This window comes from Rosa rugosa, chromosome 3 (genome assembly GCF_958449725.1).
Source record: "Rosa rugosa chromosome 3, drRosRugo1.1, whole genome shotgun sequence".
Classification (NCBI taxonomy): domain Eukaryota; kingdom Viridiplantae; phylum Streptophyta; class Magnoliopsida; order Rosales; family Rosaceae; genus Rosa; species Rosa rugosa.
This window is the reverse complement of record NC_084822.1, coordinates 13,631,843-13,648,853: the sequence shown is the minus strand read 5'-3', so window position 1 is coordinate 13,648,853 and position 17,011 is coordinate 13,631,843. Positions and strand designations below refer to the sequence as shown.

The following is a 17,011-nucleotide window of genomic DNA, read 5'->3' as shown; positions in this document are numbered from 1 at the left end:
CAAATTGCCTCCAATGGAGGTAATAATAATACTGTGTTTCTTTTCTTTTTTTCATATTTGAGCATATTATGCAAGACACTCGAATGAAGAAGAGGTATTGTTGAGAGAAGATTTTGTGACTACTTGAAGTATTGAATAACTCAAACTGAATATATTGGGGCTGAATCTTACTAGAAAGAATGTGACCTTTTAGTCTTATGCTTAATGTTTGATGTTTACAGGCCTGTAACAGACATGCCATTACATATATTCCCAGTTTATGTCACCTCAGTACGCTTCCTTTTCTTTTTCAATAATTCTTAGTGCATCATGCATGTATTACTTTCCAGTTATGGCTATGAACTTCAGTGGTGGTGCTTTCTTCTGAGTAAATGAAAGGAATTCTAAATGGTCTTGACTTTTAGGTCCTAGTTGGACCAGGAAAACTCCATTTCTTCATTTCAGCTCATTTCCTTGTCATTTATTCCAATGTACCTAGAAAATAGAAACTAAATTAAAAATGATTAAGTAAAGGAAATAACTAAGAAAAATATGAGGAAATAATTATTAAAACGTCGCATAAAAAGGCTCCTATCAGTAACCTCTTAACACTGTTTATCTCATATTAGTTCTTGTTTTCAGTAAAGGATTGCCCATTAACTAGAGCAATATAAAAATTCTATCATCTTTCATCTTCAGAGAAATTCAGATTGTGAAGTACCTCCAAAACATAGGACTGCTGTTGCACAATAATTTATACACGTGGAACAACTGGAGAACCAAAAGGCGTAATTTTTACTAATGCAGCATTAGAGTCAGAGGTATTGTCAACATACCATATACTTTTCCTCACAGGGAACAACTTAACACAGTTAGATATTTCAATATTCTAGCTTTTTAACATATTCTATCTTCATGTTTCCGAATTAGTTCTTCTTCTGCCTCTTGAAAAAAAAAATTAAAAAAATAAATAAATAGAGGCAGAATAGCTCCTGTAACTTGGCATGAGTTGTTTGGGGTGCAATCTGTTGATGGATTTGACCAGGTCCTGTACCTATGTTTGGTCTATTGAACAATTTTAAAGCATAAATGTACCTCATTTTACGTCAGAGGCAAATAAATTAGCAGAGAACATTTTGGTCATGGAGATTTAGTAGTTTTGTTACTGAAAAGGCCAATACAAGACTATTTTCGTTTCGAATTTTGTAGCATTATCAATATGAAATTATTTCGTCATTCTCAAATGAAATTATCAATCCTTAATCTGTTTCATACATATATGTCTGCCTTTTTAAAATGCTAGTTTTGCCAAGATAAAAATTTAAATCATGTGGATGCAACCCAATTTAGCGAGCAGTTATAATTTATTGTAACATCTTCAAGATTTGTTATTTTTGCCAAGACAACATGTGAGGACGTCATTCTCCAGACGGTTTTGTCTAGTTGCTTTCTATTTGGTGATGTTAGTGGTGTTAACTGTGTCAGCATGATTAAATTTGGGGGTTGTACCGTCCCTCAACTAGGGGAAATTTATACTTTCATTTTGGCAGAACTTGGACCCCATATTAGATCAAATTATACTGAAATCTTTGTGGTTGGCCATCAAATTATAGATTGTCTATCAACTAATTAGTCTAAGGGTATTAATAGTCTAATACAATTTTGAGTAAAGTCATCCTGTGAAAGCAGATTTATTTTATAGTTTATATTTTTCTCCAAAGTAACTTCGTTGAAGTATTACCAATACTTGGTGATACAGCTGTATTTGCCTCAATATGAATTTGTGTTTGTTGGTATCATTTCCTTTTGTAAAAATTTCCTCATTTTTGCTTCAGTAGTTTCAGAGATAATAACAAACATTTGTAGCAAAACAGAGGACTGACATCTGAACAATTATGCCATTGCAGCATCTGAAAAATTATGCTATTGCAGGACTAATGGAAAGTTATCATCCCAAACAGTGGACTGACTGCAACGTAATATATACTAATGCACAACTGGAGAATGAAAAGCTATAATTAGTACTAATGCAGCAATGTTGGTAAAGCATTGACTATGGATCAATGTGACGAATAAGATTACAGTTCAGATTCTCTCTCTTTTTTGATATCTTTGGAGTTTCAAAGTTAGTTTGTAACAAATAATATCAACTCTCTTTGGCATTCTCCATTTGTGTGGATATAGTAGTTGGACTAGTTTTCCAAGCCTGGTTCCATGTAACTAATAAATGAAAAATTGCATTATGGAAAGTGATACTAAATTTGTTTTCGAAGTTTGATCTAGTGTGCTAGTCATATTTCACTAATTCTTTCAAGGTATTTCTATTTTATGAGTTTATAGCATATTGTTATCTGAAATTATTTTCTCATTCAAAAGTAAAAAGTTCAGATTTTGATTGTGTCGATCAATCACCAACCATATATTTTCGGTGTCTGATTTAGAATGATATTTACTTGATCGAAGGCATGATTTAAGAAAAGTGAAATCAAGGCTTTTCACATGCAGCTTCCAATTAGTTTTATGTAATTGCAATTATTTTCTTCTTTCATTTGATCAGTTTCTTATTGAGTTACCACTACATTATAATTAACCTGAGAAATATTAGCCCTTATTTATTGTTATTGTAAAATTCATGCCTAAATTTGTTCCTGCAGGTATTGAGTAGAGTTTCCTCCGGTGGAACCATACCCTGTTCCAATATGCATATAACTTAGCCAGCTCATCAGTTGAAACTTTGCATTTGCATTTTCATTGGCAGTAGTCTTATGACTACTGAAAGGTTTAAATAACAAGAAGTTGGGATATCTGAAGTAGTGTCTTCCAAAAGACGAAGCACAAGCTTGACTTTATAAAGGTCAGTAATTCTGTCCTTCGTCATTCCATTTTTCGAAATAACTTGTTTTACATTCAAACAATGTATTGCTTTCTTTTTCCAAGAAGAACTGATACTACAAGAAACATATAAAACTGAGACTGTTTGTACCCCAATTGTCAAATTTGTTTACCAATTTACTTGCCTGCATCTCAGATTATCCATCGCAATCTACACAAAATGGATTGGTTGCTTTGGATATATTGATCCGTCCTTGTGGTCAAGTGTGTTTCTGAGGCAACCAGCCTTGTCCAACTTTACCTCAGAAAACCAAAAACTTTCCCTTCAGATAAGCAGGTGTTGGAAACTATGAGTAGAGGGTATTGCTTTATTGCTATGGGTTAAAATAGAACATATGCATATATTATTGGCCATAGTAGAGATGTAGATGGTATTGGTTTTATAGCTAGGTCCTTATTGGACCTTTTTACTGGTACTGTAATAATGTATTACTAGTCCTGAACTATGATAAAATCTCAAACTTCTTAAGTTCAATCAAGATTCACAAGGAGAGGAAACTGAGTGATGATGGTGATTAGAGAGTTCTGAAGTATTATGACATCTTTGATCTGTAGCTATTTATTGAGTTAAGGGAAGACCTTTCTCTATGTGTCAATGGGAACCAAAGTTATGTCAGAGTTTGGGCTAGGACAAACTGAATTTGTTGAGAATTGAAGGGGGCAATATTTTGGTGTGACTGAGATGATCGATGTAGAGGTTAAGTAACTTATGAAGTACACTGAGGTGCTTGTTGATCTACACGTGGCAATAATTTTTAGTCCATCACCAACCGGTAGACATGAACTAATTTTTCTGTCAAACTACAGCACATTGTGTGGGCTATCTATCCAAAGGTGATATTGGAGAATGGCAGCCTAATGGAGCAATGAAAATTATAGACAGGAAAAAGAACATATTTAAACTGTCTCAAGGTGAATATGTTGCTGTGGAAAGCATTGAAAGCAAATACTTGCAATTGCCCCCTTATCACATCGGTATGTCGCCTGTTAGAAATATTATGCTTAAGCAATCACAAACACATAAACTGAAACCTATACTAGATCAAATCATGTATATTAAATCTCCTTGAGTTAAATCCAAGTAAGAAGAAATCTCCTTGAAGAAGATTCAAGTGAGGTGAAATCTCCTCTAGACAGATCTTAGAGAGGTAATATCCCCTTGAGATGGATCCGAGTGAGGAAGAAAATCCTTAACGGATCCCTTTGAGACAGATCTAATACTCCTCAATGGAAACTGATTTCTGCAGAAAACTAAACATAAGAACATGAACCCAGAAAACTTACTCGATGCACTTGCATTGTCCATGACAGCTTTCTTGACACAGTTGAGTTTTCCATCTTAGTCTTCTCCTGATTTCACCTTTAGCATCCTCTTAGTGATGGGACTAATTGATGAGAATGATTCGTGCATCAGAAGGGACCAAAATATCTGATATATAAAGCATTGTATTGTCAGTTTCTTCCATCAAGAAACTGACAATGCATCCCAACTGCTTTTTCAAAAAACCAGATAAACTCTCATGAGTCATAACTGTATTTATGAATTTCAAATTCTAACAGATGTGATAAGTTGGACCAAAATGATTTTCTTAAGTCCTTAACTTATACTTGACATTTGAATTCAAAACTAAATCATATATGAATATATACTTAGGTTCTACACAATGTCGGGTTCATTAAATTTCTTACATCGCCAACTTCTATATTCTACTTGTATGATAACAAGAATACTTACCTTTATTTTGATCAATAAATGAGTTTGTCTTTGTCTTTGTGCTACATTAATTTGAATTTTATACTAGTTTCATGTACCCTTCTTTCTTGTTATCTGAAGTTATCGACGGATATCTTAACATCATAACTTTCATCTGGTTGGCAGATATGGGTTTATGGGAACACCTTCGAGTCATTTCTTGTTGCTGTGGTTGATCCTGACAGAAAGGCCTTGGAGGACTGAGCATCATTTGACTGATGACTTCAAATCATTGTGTCAAAACCTGAAGGCAAGAAAATACATTCTGGATGAGCTCAATAGCACGGTTTAGACACAGCAAGTATGTGGTCCATCGCTGTTGGTAAATTTATGCTATGTTGATTAATTAGTCATCTGACTTAAAACACATTTACATTGCAGCCTCGAGGGTTTGAGTTGTTAAAAGCAGTTCATTTGGAAGCTAACCTCTTTTGACATAGAGAGGGATCTCATGACTCCAACTTTCATTGGATTCTTCATTTGAATGACATGTTGAATATTTATGTATTTGATATGGATGTGAAATAGCTAATTATCAGTTTTTGGTTGTTGGATTTATTAAAACAACATGAGGCTACTTTACAGATGGTAAGAAACACATCCAGTTTACAGTTTTGGTTAAGAAATCTGTGTTTGTGGAGGACCACAGCATTTGAAGCATATTTGATACAATGTGGAGCTTTAATGCATTTATAGGCATGTTATTGTTCGTGGTTTTTGTTGCATTAGTAGTTATGCAAGTCCTTTGTTCTGTTGAACATGAGGCTCTTTCATAGCTGTGTTTTGGTTGCAAAATGACAGAACCTTTTTATCAGATTTTTCAAGCTATTGATTTACATATGTGCACTAAGAAACTTATTGCTATATCCAATCTTTTGGAAAGAATCCTGATAATTATTAGTTCCTTTGTTAAGCATTTCAATCGACTTCATCATAATTGGAAAGTGAGTAAGCCTATCTGCAACACTGCAGAGTTACTCTTAAGTCCATGAATTTTGAAGCCAAATCCATAGTTTATAACTTTATATATCCCATTACTCAAGATTTCAAAGGCCACTGCCTTATCGCAGACAATAAGGTAATGAAACGAGGTCCTTTCAAGAATCCTTTGGGCCAAATATTGTGCTTCTTCACCATGAAAGAAAATTGTGTCTTGCACGGGGTTTCTGCTCAGAGAGTAATACATGTATGAAAAGAATACAACAACTTTAATTTAGAGTCCAAACAAATTGAATTACGAAAAATCACAGAATACAATGTCCAAAAGAATAAGAGAGTGCAGGGAACTATAGGATGTCAAGGACCAACGCCCAAACAGGGTAGATGAACAGACAGATTATGCCATGGGGTTGTGTGAAAGCGTTTCTGAATCCACCGGATGCCCGGATGTGTTCTTGCAGCAAGTAAGCTGCAATGACGAGACATATTGCAACTCCGATCCAGTCATCCCTCACAGTGGTTGCAATTAAACTCGGAGCCACAATCATCAGAAGAATCAGCGCAGCCGGCAATTCAGCCCATTCTGAAGTTTCCATCATAATTATTACCAAAGACAGTAAACAGAATCCTATTAGAATCATACTAGTTTTATTTTGTGCAGGTATAACTCATAGATGCAAGCAACAATATGGATCAACTAGCCATTTAAACACAAACTGCTTCTTCTGCAGTAGATCAAACCATCAAAGATCATAACTCCATAGTATAAACACTTTACCTGGGAATCGTTTAGGGAAAAAGAGTCGCAAGATAACCGCAACGAAGGCAATCCAGCTTCCAATTTCTCCCCTGCATAATTAAACAATTAAAGCTTTTAAAAAAATGGACATGCATGAAAGACAATACACTCATGATAGGATATCTACACAATATAACAGCTACAGTCGGTGGGGAAAATCACCTGAAGATAGAGAAAATTAGTGAAGCAAGGCTACAGAATATATATATATACATATATGTATATGTATATATATATATATATACATGTATGTATATATATATATATATATACATACATGTATATATATATATATATATATATATATATGGGATTAACAGCCCTGTGAGCATGTTTGTTTTCCAGTTTGTCCGATCCAAGATCAACAGATAACTACAGTAAATAGTTGAATAAGGTCGTGCATGTGTTCTAAAGTAGCAATTGTCTATTATGTATTCGCATGTAAATTGGTTCCTAGGTTTAGTAAGACTCTTTAATTTCGTAATTGCAATGCCTTGTGGTGACTCAAATTCTTTTAGTTCTTAATAATTTTTTCTTGTTGAATGTAACAAAGCTTCTTCTTAGGTTGCATGTTAGAAAATTGGTTAAGTTGAAGCATCTTCTTCATAACATACAAAGTGAGAGAGAATAATATGTTAGATTCTAGCTGTGAACTAACCTGGCACCTTCATTCAAGATTAAGGAAATGGGAAAATTTCGCAAACAGTACACCAAGTAAAGGCCACTAATAATTCTTATACATAAAGTTTCAAACCAAACATTTCGGTACACGAAATCTGAAACTCGACCCACTATCAGTACACAACGTCAATTTTTGACACCAAAATGTCTATTATGCCCTCAGTTCTTTTTTTTTTAATAAATTTTTTTTTCTATTATTTTTTTTTTCCTTCTTTTTTCTGTTATTTTTTTCTGTTATTTTTTTTCCTTCGTTTTTTCTGTTATTTTTTTTTCTTCCTTCGTTTTTTTTTTCCTTCGTTTTTATCTCTTTCTTTCTTTTCACATGACTAAATATTGGCTGAGTTACAAATATAAGCTGTAGGACCATAAATCTCACCAATTGGAGGGCAAGGGCGGCGTTGGAAGCGAGGGAGTGAGCGTGGAGGTGAGGAAGGCGGCGTTGGAAGTGAGGGAGTGAGCCCGGAAGAAGGAAGAAGAAAGAGATAAAAACGAAGAAAAAAAATAACAGAAAAAACGAAGGAAAAAAAATAACAGAAAAAACAAAGGAAAAAAAAATAACAGAAAAAAAAATTTATTTAAAAAAAAAAAGAACTGAGGGCATAATGGACATTTTGGTGTCAAAAATTGACGTCGTGTACTGATAGTTGGTTGAGTTTCAGATTTCGTGTACCGAAATGTTTGGTTTGGAACTTTATGTATAAGAATTATTAGTGGCCTTTACTTGGTGTACTGTTTGCGAAATTTTCCCTAAGGAAATTGGACAAAACGTGACATGTTTGCATGTTGTTTGGTCGTGAATTATAATCCCCCAAACTTTTTTTTCTCTTTGATTTCCAAAATCCTAAATTCTCAGTTTTGTAAATTCGGAGTCATTTATTGTTCATCTTTAATAAATTATTTTCCCCAATAAGCATATTAAAAAATTGTCAAATTTGGAGTCATGTTTGTCTGTCTGTAACATTTCAAGTCATTTAAGCTAGTTTAGACTCGTCTGTCAGTTAGTTCTTTTTGACCGGACAGTTAATTTTTATCTTCAGTTAAGCAATTGAACAACAATCTCTTGCGGAAACGATCCCTGCTTTCAACATTCTTGTAGGGTTAAGTTTTGGCATTTTATGCATATGTTTAGGTGCATAGAAAGAGCATATCATTCTCATGCCCAAAAATCTTTGGGGAGAAACTGTTCTTACTGTTTGTTATCTCATATACAAGTTGCCCTCCTCTATTCTCAAATGACAAATTCCATATGAAGTTCTTTCCCATCATGTCTTTATCCCCTCCTTTCACAATCTTACTGCCAGTGTCTTTGGTTGTGTCGTTTTTGTTCATAATCCTAATAATCAGTGTACCAAACTGGATGCCAGAGTCCTTAAGCTTCGTGGAATATGGTGTGAATTAGAAGAACTGCAATTGCTTTCATCCTCCAACTCACAAGATGAATGTATGTCACCACTCACCAGGGATGTGACATTTTACGAAGATGCTTGCTATTCTTAGGGTGAATATATTTGTATCGGTTAAAAAGATTGAGAGCGAATACATGCAATGCCCTCTTTTTTTTTTTTAGGGGAATGAAAGACTAATTCATTGATGGGGAATCATTACAATCAGAGATTACAAAAGCTTCCACACTGGGAGGACTATTGGTGAAGAAATTCACACTAAACTGGCCACGAAGGCTCTGTTGTGGGGGGCTTCCGTCACACCCTGGAGGTGGCTAGCTCACCTAGGCATGCGGAGATGCTGGCTCTCATTCAAGGTGTGCAGTTAGCACTTGATTACCATCTAACCCCTTTGGTGGTAGAATCTGACTGCATGGATTTAGTACAGGCTATTCAGGGGTCTTCCCTGGACCACTCATACATGGGTTTCCTGTTAAAGGACTTGAGAGCCCTGCTACATGATGCTCTAGGTGCAAGAGTATGTTACGGTAATCGGAAGGCTAATTTAGTGGCGCATACTCTAGCGCAAGAGGCCAAAGCTGGCCAGTTTAGTGTGAATTTCTTCACCAATAGTCCTCCCAGTGTGGAAGCTTTTGTAATCTCTGATTGTAATGATTCATGTTAAACCTGTGTCCAAGTTAAAAGCAGGATCCATGTTAAGTTTAATAAATCCCAATGAAGGTTTACACCACCTATGTAGAACCCGTGGACCATTATCCCGAACAAGTGGAGCATGAGCATCCTTATAGTCATTTGATACGCTAAAAGCAAGCGCATAATTTAACCCTATAAGATATCATTGTTAGTAAGCAGTAAATAGGGATCGTTCAAATCCGGGGATTGAGGGTACACCTGTCATTGTACAACAAATAAAGAATTAAAATAAAACAAAGTATAATATTCACAAGAATATACAAAAGATATATGCATAAGCAACGAAAAAAGGAGGGTTTTAAGATTTTGGTTTCCGAAAATTAAAATAAAAAGAAAGAAACTATACAAACACTTATACAAGAATGAAACATAAGAAACAAAGATCAAAACCAAAGTCATAATCAAATTCGATCCAACCCTAACCTAATATTGTTCATCTAAGTCATGAGAAAGAATTGATCATGTGAAACATTCAAAGCAAATGATTTCCCATTTTTTACTTTCCATTACTAATTAACCTAAGTGAAAGCACAAAGATTAATCCTATCAAACATGCAATCAAATTCTAGAAAGCTAGATCATCAACACATGTTTAACGCATGAAGAACACAAGAAAGGATATCAACTCAAGTGTACAACTTAGAATGAAAAAGTCCATCTAATTGCAATCCTTTTCAATTAAATTCGGTTTTTGTCCAAAACCTTTACTGCTTTTGATTCAAGTTCACAAAACGATTAGGTGAATCATGTTATTAAATCTAGCAACAATTACATACTAACCCTATATGTTTCGAACCACATAAGATTAACACATAAAGGATTTCAATCAAACAAATTTAATTGAACAATTTCACAAAAGCAACTTTGGAATCACAATATAATAATCGAAAATCTCATTCAATCATAAAAATTTCAGAATTAACTTTGTTCAAACATCAATGTCAACTAGAAACAAATCCAACGGAAATCAAACAAGGTGTTTGAGCCCAAAAGTAATTTTGGCAAGATCTTTTAGTGGATTTAGCGCAGCGGGCCGATACCTGCGGCCCAAAAATAAGCCTACTCGGGTTTGGGTTACAGCTTCACCCATTCCGTGATCCATAAGGAAAACGAAACCTTATTGGAGTCGGGTAGCGGGGATTGAATAGGAAACTTCAACCAATAATCCTTCTATGGGAAGGAGCAGTCGAAACCCTAGGTATATATACCAGGTTTCAAGGACGAGTAAAGGACCTCTCTCAAATCAATCAATCCTAGCGATTACAAAGCCTCCCCGGAGCAAACCTTCAACCTCGTTGAAACCCGGTGACCGCACGCCAGTCCCAGTCTCTCCAAGAGCCGACTGTCAGCATCACCAGATCAACCCGGCGACCGTACTTCCAGTCCCAGTCTCTCCAAGAGCCGACTGCCAGTGCTACTGCCACCGTTACTACCAGCGAAGCAAGGGTAACGCCCTCGCAACCAGCGAAGCTAAAGTCACGCTTTAGCAAAACTCGTGCTTTCTCAGAACTTCCCAGTGATTGCTCTGCTCAGCCTACAACGTTGAGTATCGATTCGGTGACGCGAAGAGATCACAACCAAAGTCCTTATTCGTAAGGCAAGAAGTCCTTTCTCAGAAGGCATAGAAAAGAACCTAGTGGCGAGGTTGGTGCTCTCCTCGTCCACAACGCTTGAAGAAGAAGTCAGGTCAAGGGACTCCCCCGACGACTGCACCCCACGGTGCTGGCACGCCCGCGTAATCACAGCAGCAAAAGAGACAGTTTGCAGGCCAACTGGTTTCCGCGTCAAACATTTTGGCACACCCGGTGGGACTCACTAGTGTCTCTTCGTGAACGTTAGCCATTGGGAAGTCAAGCGAAAACCCTTACCAAAAGGGCTACGCTAACTGCTCAAAGCATAAGACCTCCAGTTACAAACCGCATTCTCGTGTGGATTGTCGTGGTCTTTCTGAAGAACAAGTTATTCAAAGATTCTCTCTTCATTCCAAATCCTCCGATATGTCAACTGAACAGGGAGAGAATCACCCGACCGCTACTGAGGGTCAAACTGTCACTACTAATCAGTCCAGTGAGCCTGTCACTACCGCTGTCTCCAATACAGTGGGGAGTGAAGAAAGAGAGGCTTTCGTTGCGAAGCCTATTCCAGAGGGAGCGACCTCCGAGGTCACGTTCGCGATCATCTTGGAGAATATTGAAAATCATCGCAAGAAGATAGCCGCTGATTTTGAAAGGGAAAACGCGAAGACAGACCGTATCATACGCGAAATAAACCAGCTTATTTCCCGACAGGCGGAGGAGACTAAGCAACAAATTGCACAAACAGAGAGTGCATTAAGGGCTCATGCTACAGGTATCGCAGATGAGCAGAGTCAGCAGCAGAAAGGAATAATAGAGGCTATTGCGAACCATACGAAGCAGACGGCGTCAGATATGGCAGGTCTTCGTAAAGATGGAACGAATCTCGCAACCGAGGTGGCCATGCAAAGAGCTAAGTTGAACCAAGCTAGAGAAGTGCTGAATAAAACGTTAGGAGATCCTAACGTTATCCTTGGCTCCCTCGGCCAACCGTCAGATTCGGGCAAGTACGTGCCGCCGAATCAGCGAGAGAAGGTTAGCAGCAATACCGCTACACCTTCCGCAACCGCTGCTGCTACACCACTGAAAAATAAAGAACAAGCACTTGTTATCGGCGGTAGCAAAGAAAAGGCCACTTCGTCAGGCGGGCAGACCGCCAGACAAAAGCAGCAGGCATCAAAAGGTGGCGAAACTTCGTCCGACTCCACCGTGTTCGTTCAATACGACAGCGACGGGGCAGAGAACGTATATCAAGAACTGCCAGGAAGCTATTACGGGATTGACCAGGCTGGTAACCCGGTCAAGATAACAGCTTTGGCAAAAGAGATGCCTATGCCAGCAGTGACTCTTCAACAACCAGCTACAACCCACGTTGTACATATAGGAGAAGGAGCAGTAACTGTAAACCAAGCAATACCCTTGCAGGCTGCTCGCCATACTGTGGCAATAGCTCCTCCTCCTCCTCCTCCTCCGGGCCCAGAATATGTTAGACGAGAAGAGGTAGAGGAGATGATCAGGCTGGCTGACCCCAGGGCCCAAATGGATGGGGTCTATGAGGGACCTTTCCCGCCGAATATAATGCTCGCGCCATTTCCCAGAGGTTATAAAAATATCATATTTTCTACTTTTTCAGGAGAAGATACCGAGAATGCAGTGACTTACCTGGCCAGGTTCAGGGTGCAATGCGGCCAGTACCAGAATGATGACATCCTCAAGTGCAGGATCTTTGACACTTCTCTTTCGGGAGCTACCTTTAGGTGGTTTTCCAAACTCCGACCAGGAACAGTGGCAGATTGGCCTGCAATGGAAAAACTCTTTCGAGAAACTTTTGGAGCCATTGAGCCTGAGGTTGATTTGGCTTCTCTCACTCAGATGGCCCAGCAGCCTACTGAGTCCGCTGTTGCGTACCTTCAACGCTTCCAGGTTCAGAAGGCCAAACTGAACGTGATCCTTCCTGAGAAAGAGTTGATCAAGTTGGCGATCAAGGGCTTAGAGCCTCGCCAGCGAAAGAAGCAACATGGCAGCATGATCCAGTCAATGGGAGAACTCATCACAAAGGTGGGCAGCTTTGAACATCTCCTCAGAGAAACTGATGCAAGGAAGAATGCGTCCAAGGGGACATATGTACCAGGAAAACATCGCACCGTAGCGGCCCTGAGCTACCAACCGGCTACTTATGACCCTTACTACCATCATCACAGTGAAGAGGTGGTTCAGGATGACAAGAGGAAGAGGATAATGACATCGCTGCTTATGAACTGACAGGGAGAAAGAATCCAGCCTTGAAACAATTGAGAATCTCCAAGGAACCTGTCAAGCTCAAATCAATGGCCTTCACTAAACCTGAATTCGTGGCATATACATATGATGCCAATAAGGCACATGAGAATCTAGATGAGATGATCACCGCGAAGATGGTGAAGACCGACTTTGGACCTTTTCCTCGACCAGATCAGCTGAAAGGGAAGAAGTACTGCAAATTCCACAACCTGTAGAATCATAATACAGCTGACTGTGTGAAACTCAAAGACCAAATTCAGGTATGGCTTAATAATGGCAGTTTGCAGGTAGAAGCTCCAGTAACAGCGGCAGCGCTCGTAGATATGAACCCTTTTCCTGACACTGGGGTTAACATGGTCGACGTGAACTGGGCCAAGCAGAACCAGAGGAAACCAAACCTGGATTTGAGTACAAAGGGGCAAGGAGATCAATCTGACAAGGATGAGGCTCCTGCAAAGAGGAAGGCTGAACCAGTAGGTCAAGCCTCATCCGTGATCCTATGCTCGCGATGCAAAGAAGAGTGTGGCATCCAAATGCCACACGAAGAGGTCGAGCAGACATTTCGTTTTGGCTCTCTCCCGCCCATCAAGTGGGCCTCGCCATCGTGAAACTATCAACCTTCCAGCCCAAGAGAAAAAGAGAAAATGGAGTCATCATCATCCCCAACCGACTCCAATCTGTTCAAGAAGCTGAGAGCGGCCGCGGTTGATAAGAAATCAGAGGAGAAGGCTACAATCAAGCACAAAGACATTCTGACCAGGCCCTATATCCCACCTGCTTCAACCTCCACCATCAAAGAAGGCAAGTGGTACACCAGGGAAAAGGGAAAGGCAGTGGAAATAAGTCCTTTCAGGAAGAGGAAGCTGCAGCGCAGGTTTGGGGAAGCCAAACGCGTGCTAGAGGCTCTGGACCAAGGCCTGATCAAACCTTCGCAGTTGGTCAAATCACCTGAGCAGTATCAGAAAGAGATGGAGACACTAGCTGCTAAGCCATTACGGACTCCCCGCAGCTCCCAAAAGCAAGCGAGTTTAACAGCAGGGGCATCTAAGCCCAGTGTTTTTTGCAGGATCACCGACGAAAGGAGACCTCCGCCAGCTCGAAAGGCGAATTCGTAGACTAGGCGACCCCCTGTCAGGCGCAAGTTGTTTCGCGAAGATCCAGAAGCTAAATCTTCAGAGTTTGAAAGACTGGGGGGCAAGGACAAGACTACCAATACTTTACAGTGGAAACCTAAAAAGGTCCAGAGTGTAATAGTCGCCCCTTTTGAGGTAAACATAGCAAGGGAATCGCAGTCAAACTCTCCTAACCAGGTTTCCGGGATACAGGAACATGGGCAATGTGAAGTGAAGGGCCTTACAAAGGAATCATTGGTAGACCGGCTGGCTAAGCAATTTAAGACTGACACCCCTGTCGTCGAATCCAAGCATATCCTGGAAGAAGACATGGATGAGACAGTTATGGCTGATACCTCCTGCAACATGGTTTACATACTCCCCGCGAGGTATGCACTACCGGTTGCCGCGCAAGATTGTGTAGAAGCTGAGGAAAGTAGTACACAGCCCTTACAGATTACATCAGCAGTCACGACGCCTGTGGAGGAGGCGGTTTTTCTTGAAACAGAAGATGCCAACAGTAGAGAATTCTTCATGAGCTTTACCAGGCCAACACCTGCCATGGTCCAGCACATGCGACCTTTATACATCACAGCAAAAGTTGGCGGTACCAAAGTTAGCAAGATCATGGTTGATACCGGAGCTGCCGTTAATGTTATCACTACCAGGACCATGCACTTGCTCGGGATCAAGAAAGAGAAAATCCAGTCTACGTCCCTTACACTCAAGAACTTCGCGGGGACTGTAACAAAGACCCTGGGATTACTTTTCTTGCGCATCAAGGTTGGCCCCGCAGAAGGAGTTTATGCTTTCTTTGTGACAGATTGTTATGCAGCCTATAGTGCTATTCTGGGCAGAGACTGGATCCACCGGAGTTATTGTGTTCCGTCAACTCTCCATCAAGAACTCATTATGTGGAACAGGGAGACAGATAAGGCTGAAGTGATCAAAGCGGATCCTCGTCCATTCCCAGTTTCCGCGAATTATGTAGATGCCAGGTACTACTTGGAGCCTATCACTCCATTGCAGGTGAGTGGCATCGATAACAAAGGCCACCCCACAGGGGTGACGGCCTCTGATCTGGCACAGTGGGGGCTCACGCTCGCAAAAGAAGGCCTGGAAAGGCCTGGCCACGCTGTGCCCAAACCCTTAAACGATTAATGGATTACGACCTTCCGGAGGAGGAAGGGATAGAGGCCCTCCACTCGCTGTATGAACGGCTATCGTCGTACTTAGTGGAAAAAGAGGCCTATGATCGAGTCGCGACCTTAGAAACCGTCAATGAAGGGTTCTCTGATCAGGAACAAGAAGATGAGGTGGAAATTCAGCTCGCTCCAGCGGCGCTGGACGATACGCCCCCTAAGGTCAGAGACCCTACCGAGAAGGTCAATCTTGGAACAACAGATGAGCCTATGGAAGTGGCTATCAGCGCTTACTTAGAGCCTAGCGACAAACAAAGGCTTATTGAGCTATTACTGGAATTCAAAGACTGCTTCACGGAGAAATATGAAGATATGCCCGGCCTATCACAGGACTTGGTTTGCCATCAGCTACCAACACTCCCTGACAAGAGGCCTGTGAAGCAAGAACCGCGAAGAATGAATTCAGAAACCCAAGTCCTCGTCAAAGAGGAAGTTGAAAAAATGCATAAATCAGGCATTATCAGGGTAGCCAAATACAATCAGTGGCTATCCAATATAGTGCTAGTTCGCAAGAAGAATGGTAAGATGAGGGTCTGCGTGGACTACAGAGACCTCAATATCGCTACACCTAAATATGTTTACCCCATGCCGGTAGCGGATATGTTGGTAGACGCTGTAGCAGGACATGAATTGCTATCCTTCATGGATGGCACCTCAGGATATCACCAAATTCCGGTCGCAGAAGAAGACAGACATAAAACCGCGTTCCGGTGTCCTGGGTTCGCGGGAGTTTTCGAGTATGTGGTTATGCCTTTTGGGCTGAAGAATGCTGGGGCCACTTATCAGAGAGCCATGAACCTAATCTTCCACGATATCCTGGGAAAGATTTTAGAGGTTTACATCGATGACGTAGTGGTGAAGTCTAAGAAGAAAGGGGACCATATCACAGATCTCAAGAAGGTCTTCGAGCGCATGCGACAACACAAACTTAAGATGAACCCCGCCAAATGCGTGTTCGGCGTTCAAGCAGGAGATTTCCTGGGCTTCATTGTCCATCAAAGGGGAATTGAGGTCCCTGAAGACAAAGCAAGCGCAGTCATCAACGCATCCCCTCCGCGAACGAAGAAGGAGCTACAACGTTTGCTGGGTAAAATCAACTTCCTGAGACGTTTCATTTCTAACTCTGCCGGTAAGATCCAGCCATTTTCTCCATTGCTGAAGTTGCAAGGACAGAACGAGTTTGTATGGGAGTCTCAACATCAAAAGGCTTTCGACAGAATCAAGGCCTATTTAGCGAGCCCACCAGTGCTTGTTCCCCCTCGAGCTGGATTTCCATTAAAACTATATATTTCAGCAGCTGAGGCTTCCATTGGTAGCGTACTCGCCCAAGATGATGAGGAAGGGGTCGAGCATGCCATTTTTTACCTCAGTAGTGTTTGGACCCAAAATGGGCATTTTTGCCTGACAAGGCACGTCCTGGAGAAATTGAGCCAATGTCAGTGGCTCAAGCTATATATTGTCGACAAGTTCGAAATATATATTTAGAGGCTAAATAAAGCCTACTATGGAAGCATGGAAGCATGAAAAGTTAACTTTAGCACATTTTCCTACTTCGGCTAGGAGAAACCGAGCTAAACAAGGAAGGAGGGGCGGCCGCCTGACCAAATGAACTCTAAATGAGCTGAAACTCTGCAGATCCATTCTAGACAGCCCAAGGATCATTTCTTATGAAGAGTACCAGAGCTATTTTTGAGTGGAAGGCCT

The 17,011-nt window shown here is 40.3% G+C and overlaps 1 protein-coding gene, 1 long non-coding RNA gene and 1 pseudogene across 2 annotated transcripts; 2 read left to right on the top strand and 1 right to left on the bottom strand.

The window, feature by feature from the left end:
• LOC133737273 (probable CoA ligase CCL6) overlaps positions 1-17,011 on the top strand; it is a 256,961-nt pseudogene that overhangs the window by 100,384 nt on the left and 139,566 nt on the right.
• LOC133740650 (uncharacterized) lies at positions 2,064-5,327 on the top strand. The gene is made up of 3 exons (XR_009861350.1): positions 2,064-2,833; positions 3,679-3,846; positions 4,751-5,327. It is a non-coding gene; the product is annotated as an uncharacterized LOC133740650 (long non-coding RNA).
• On the bottom strand, positions 5,720-6,577 carry LOC133735624 (cold-regulated 413 plasma membrane protein 1-like). Its single transcript, XM_062163021.1, has 3 exons — positions 6,525-6,577; positions 6,342-6,412; positions 5,720-6,146 (listed from the first exon to the last, which is right to left on the bottom strand). The coding sequence occupies exons 1-3, from the start codon at positions 6,575-6,577 to the stop codon at positions 5,911-5,913; spliced, it is 360 nt and encodes a 119-aa protein (XP_062019005.1). The 3' UTR covers positions 5,720-5,910.